At 40.4% G+C, this 5,508-nt stretch overlaps 1 protein-coding gene across 1 annotated transcript; it reads left to right on the forward strand.

Moving 5' to 3' along the window:
• Positions 1–203: 203 nt before the first annotated feature.
• Positions 204–4,937, forward strand: LOC110869662. The gene is made up of 4 exons (XM_035975916.1): positions 204–1,244; positions 1,550–1,766; positions 1,849–2,698; positions 4,679–4,937. Exons 1-4 carry the CDS (start codon positions 204–206, stop codon positions 4,935–4,937), a joined length of 2,367 nt encoding a protein of 788 aa, XP_035831809.1.
• The last annotated feature ends 571 nt before the right edge of the window (positions 4,938–5,508 follow it).

Consider the following 5,508-nt stretch of genomic DNA (forward strand, 5'->3'; position numbering starts at 1 on the left):
ATTTGATAAAGATTACAAGGAAAGAAACGATTACAAGAATACAAAGTTTCCAAAAATAGAATTACGAATCAAACTTTCTATAAATGGAAAGTACGAAATAGCCGGGCGTTACAGTTGTTGTTGTTGTTGTTGTTGTTGTTGTTGTTGTTGTTGTTGTTGTTGTTGTTGTTGTTGTTGTTGTTGACGTAACCGTTTAGCGTTTCATGTCTCTAACTGATTTGAAGAATTGGGTACAAGAAACGGGAAAGGAGTATGGTTACGTAATTGTTTCCCGCCGATCGAAAAATATTGGCTGTACTACTGGGATGGTATGGCTTGTGTGCGACCGTTGTGGTGAGCACCGTAGTAAAGCAACAGTTAGGAAAGCTGGTAACAAAAAAATCGGTTGCCCATTTTCAATACTCGCCATCCGGGACGTGACGAATGACACGTGGGAGTTAAAAGTGGACAACGCGAACCATAACCACGAACCTACGACGAGTCTGTTGGGCCACGCTTTTGTGCGAAGATTTACTGAAGCCGAATACAAGCTAGTGGAGCAGCTAATTGCTCCAAACATGGAGCCACGTATCATATTTCAAACCCTAAGAAAGCAGTTCCCCGACAGCCTGCATGTTCAGAAAGACGTGCAAAATGCGGTACAAAAAATTAGAGCGACACTAATGGACGGAAAGACTCCTATGCAGGCACTGGAAAGCCTGCTGCATGACAACCGATTCATTTACGACACCCGACAGGAAGCTAAAACAGATGTCGTAACAAAGATTTTCTTTGTTCATCCTTATTCAATCACTATGTGGCGTGCATTCCCGCACGTGATGTTGATCGACGCGACCTACAAAACAAACCTCTACAACATGCCATTTGTCCAGGTTGTGGGTTTGACGTCGACCAACAAGTCTTTTTGTATCGCACATGCCGTTATTTGCAAAGAACGAAGGGGTAACTACGTGTGGGTGCTTGAGCGGATCAAGTCAACGTTGCATGAATGTATGATGCCGCGTGTGATAGTCACGGATAGAGAGCTTGCCCTAATTAACGCGTGTGCTAAAGTATTCCCGAACGCAACCAGGCTTCTATACCAGTTTCACATCGAACAAAATATAAGTAGACATTGCAAGCAAGCGTTCAATAAAGAAGATTGGGGGAAATTTATGACGTACTGGCGGAGAGTGTGCGAATCTGCTTCAGAGCCCATGTACAAATACAACTATATAACCGACTTGTGGTTACCAATCGAGAAAGTAAGTGTTCCTTCAACAAACGACTCACCCAATCTATTATATTTTACACACGCTTTTACATTTCATTATTTTATTTTTGCAAGTGTCTATGATTATGTCTATGAAAACTGGCTCAAAGACTATAAAGAAATGTTCGTTTATGCGTGGACCGATAAGTGTCGCAACTTTGGTCAGCGCACCACCAACAGAGTTGAGGGCCAGCACGCAAATTTAAAAAGATACGTTACGCGCGGGAGTTCATTGGAGCGAATAGCAAGATGCGTCATTGATATAGTTAAAACTCAGTACGATGAAATACAAAAAAGTTTCACCGAGAGCATCGAAAAAAGGATGAACCACCACAGACACCTATGTTGGACAACCTACGTGGAAAGGTTTCCCATGAAGTACTTGATTTGCTGGCAAAAGAGCTAATGAGGAAGCTGGAGGTGTTGCAGAAACTTAACGCATCATGTGGTTGCCATATGTGGCTTAGCTATGGATTGCCGTGTGCTTGTAGGCTGGAAAACTACAAACGTACAGGTAAAAAATATTAAAACCACAAACCTTTTGTTATTTTGTACGATTTAGCTGTTTCTCACACCGTATTAAATTAACTGTGCAGGGCGTATGATACAACTCGACGATATAGATGTATTCTGGCGTAAGCTTGATTTGCTCCCGTGTAAACTGGTAAACGAGGAAGTCGATATTGTAGCAGAGCTCAATAATGTGCGGCAACATTTAGAGGCGCAGTCCCCCGTTCAGCAAAAGAGTATGCTTTCAAAGATAAAAGTGGTCTTTACCCCGAAATCGTCAACCAAGAAACCACCGATCGTCCAACAAAATACTCGCGGTCAGCCTACATTAAAGAAAGTACAAGAAAGGCTAGATGAAGCTGCGAGGTTAGACGAAGCTGCGAGATACAGCTCCTATGGCGAGGACAACAACGTATATACCACTTCCCCGAAACATAGGTACGATTTACCCCGACACAGCTCATACGTGCCGTCAGAGGGCTCTCGTGGAACTGGTTCGGTTGTAAAGTCTGAAAAACCTAAAATGAAACGAAACAGTTCAACGAGTTCTAAAAAGAAGGAGACGCGGGATGATCAGGGTTTTCCATTAATGAAGGGGGATGAGCACTTGTTAAGCATTAAGAGGTTTAAGAATCAAATTCCATTAGAGTTTCACTCTTACATATCGCGTATACAAGAAGTGACCCCAGACGGTCATTGTGGGTACAGGTCTGTGGCTGTCGGGTTAGGTTTTACGGAACACGTATGGCCCCGTATTCGAAGTGATTTACTACTGGAGATTGACCATAACAAGCCGCGTTGGAAGCATGTATTCGAAACATATAAAGAAGGAGACTTTAAACGAATACGTAACAACATCGAATGGCATTCAGTGAAAGGGTGCGATCCAAGTCACTGGATGGAAATGCCCCACGTAGGGCTTCTCGTAGCGCAAAGGTATAATATTGTCCTCCACGTGCTAAGCATCGAAGGGAGCTCTACCATCTTCCCATTAACGGATGCCCCACTAGATCCACGACCTCAAGCGATAACGCTCATACATGTTTACGGGGGACACTTCGTACATGCCAAGTTGGAATGAGACTACTCCATGCCTTTAGCGACCCCATTGTGGTAGACACATCGATCAATAGCTGCGAAACGGTGGGAAGAAATATATAGACCGTAGTTACAGCACTACTACGAGTTAATCAATCCTAAATCAGACTCATACAAAGACAGAGAACCGAGTATAAATGTTATCGAAGATTAAGCGGAAACTTGTATTTTTGTAAATTGTAGAATTTTTTTAATTTATAAAGTTTGTATCATTTTTAATTTTTATAATTCATAATTTTTGTATTATTTTTAGCTTTTCTAAATCATATTTGTATTATTTATCAAATAATATTGTTTTCTATAAATATAAACAAAGGAAAACACAAAAAAATAAAAAAAAGGATCTTTATATACGTTGCGTAGGGATCCCTACGCAGCGTATGGAATGCAAATGACAAAACAACCCCTTTTTTTGGCTTCGTATTGCCTAAACACAAGGGCAAAATAGTAAAATGATCAACATAGTACGTAGCGTATTGATCCATACGCAGCATATGTAAAAGGCGGACAATTCCCCCCCCCCTAAATCAAAGTTTGAAAACCTAAATATGTTAAATTACCATTTTGCCCTTGTGTTTGGGCTATACGGAGCTGATTACAAGGGTAAAAAGGTCATTGTCTGACCTTTATATACGCTACGTATGGATCTCTACGGCGCGTATATAAAGGTCAAGAGAATGACCTTTATACCCTTGTAAAGGTCATTCTCTTGACCTTTATATACGCGTTGTAGAGATCCATACGTAGTGTATATAAAGGTCAGACAATGACCTTTTTACCCTTGTAATCAGCTCCGTATAGCTAAAAACACAAGGGCAAAATGGTAATTTTAGTGAAGTCAAACTGCTTTTTGACTTTTGCATACGCATCGTAGGGATCTCTACGCTGCGTAGAGGTTCTGATTTAAATCAGGGATCTCGACCGTATACGACACGAATTCGAAGTATAAAACAGGTATTTACTCAACCTATTTAAGTAATTTTGATTTTTTTTTTGTATTTTATCCGTAAATTAGATGTTTTTTAGGTAAATTAGGGTTTGGTTAGTGATTGAACTTTCGTAAATTAGGGTTTGGTTAAGCTTTGATTAGTGTTGATTTGTTTGACTTGTTAGGGTTTAGCCACTGAACTCTCTGATTAGGTATTATCTGTTTGTTTTAAACATAGGATTTGGTTAAGCTTTGATTAGGTATTATCTGTTTGTTTTAAACATAGGATTTGCAGTGATTATCTGTATAATCTTCAAACGTTTGGAATGAATGCATTATCTGTATAATCTTCAAACAGTTTTAAACGTAGGCTGCAAATACCGTTTCATTTTAGTTGTCTACCTAATGGACCTGTTTCATTTTAGTTACCGTTTCATTTTAGTTGTCTACATAATGGCCGTAAACTGAAAGTTGTCTACATAATGGACCTGTTTCATAGGCTGCAAACCATGAGCCAAACCGTTACCAATTCGTTACTAATGACCGTAAACTGAAACCAAACCATTGAACATTAAAAGCAAACCGTTACTAATGGATTGGTTACGGTTTGGTTTTACAATTCGGCTTTTATTGGACCGGACCTTATATAAAATCCAGAAATAAAACATAAACGTCCAAACATGGACGTCCAAACAGAAAGCCGAATTCAAACTTGGTTGGTGCTCCGTTTGCAAGGCGACTGCAAACGCCTGCAAAATGGCTGCCGTTTGGGGCTGCGTTTGCAGCCATTTAAACGCCTGCAAACGGCTGTGAAATCGCAGAAAACTGTTTTATTTTAAAATACAGTAAAACACTCGCTGGTTTATCTAATATTTTTTTTTGGTTTTCAGGACGAGAAAGATGGAGGATGAAATGGAAATAGAAGAAATTAATCCGGAGCAGCCGCAAAAGCAGAAACGTCCACCGGCGGATCCTCTCCTGAATCACCCGTATTTGGAGTTTCCTCCGGAATCCGACGCTGCTCTCCGTTGCGACAAGCTTCAGAACATGCACGTCGGTGCCCATTTTGCGGTTTCTTGGAAAACCCTCCGGGAGCTCACGGCTGAAGATTGGGCGCGGGAGTTTGTTCCCAGTGATTCACCGAGCTAGCGTTTACGCCGAGCTACAGGGAGATACTGATCGAGTTTCTGTCGTCGTTCGAGTTTCATCCTCGTCGGCCAGATCAGGTTGTGGACCCCGCGTAACCCCCTCCCCCGCCCGAGGTTTCTTTTCGCATGGCTGGCCAGGCGCGTTCAATGTCACTTGCAGAGTTTGCGGTGCATAGCAGTTTGTATACGGAGGCTGAGATCGCTACGGATCTATATACGACGGTACGTTTAACACAAATTTTGTATTGTTATTATTATTATTTTAATATATAACATTTAAGATTTAATATTAATTTAATGTTTAATAAACATTCGTGTAAACAGCGGTTGGTAATGGTTGATAAACCCACGCTTTTAGGGTTTTGGGCTTTGATCGCGGACATCGATCAGTGGGACCACCGACATTCCAATGGAAGGGTTACAACGATTAAGGATCCGCTCTTTAGCTACGTTAGTTATTATTATTTTAAAAATAGTTATTATTATTTAAATAGAAAATATATTTTTTTAAACCTAAATTGTTTTTTTCTAAACAGAAAACTGTTTTTTTTTTTAAATAGAACTTTTTTTAA

This window comes from Helianthus annuus, chromosome 8 (assembly GCF_002127325.2).
Source record: "Helianthus annuus cultivar XRQ/B chromosome 8, HanXRQr2.0-SUNRISE, whole genome shotgun sequence".
Classification (NCBI taxonomy): Eukaryota; Viridiplantae; Streptophyta; class Magnoliopsida; order Asterales; family Asteraceae; genus Helianthus; species Helianthus annuus.

Bases quoted from the DNA above. Each gene is read 5' to 3' on its own strand.
- LOC110869662 (XM_035975916.1), top strand. From the start codon at position 204: ATGTCTCTAACTGATTTGAAGAATTGGGTACAAGAAACGGGAAAGGAG. The intron at 1,767-1,848 runs GTAAAAAATATT...TTAACTGTGCAG, and splicing joins GGAAAACTACAAACGTACAG to GGCGTATGATACAACTCGAC. The intron at 2,699-4,678 runs GTATAATATTGT...TTTGGTTTTCAG, and splicing joins GGGCTTCTCGTAGCGCAAAG to GACGAGAAAGATGGAGGATG.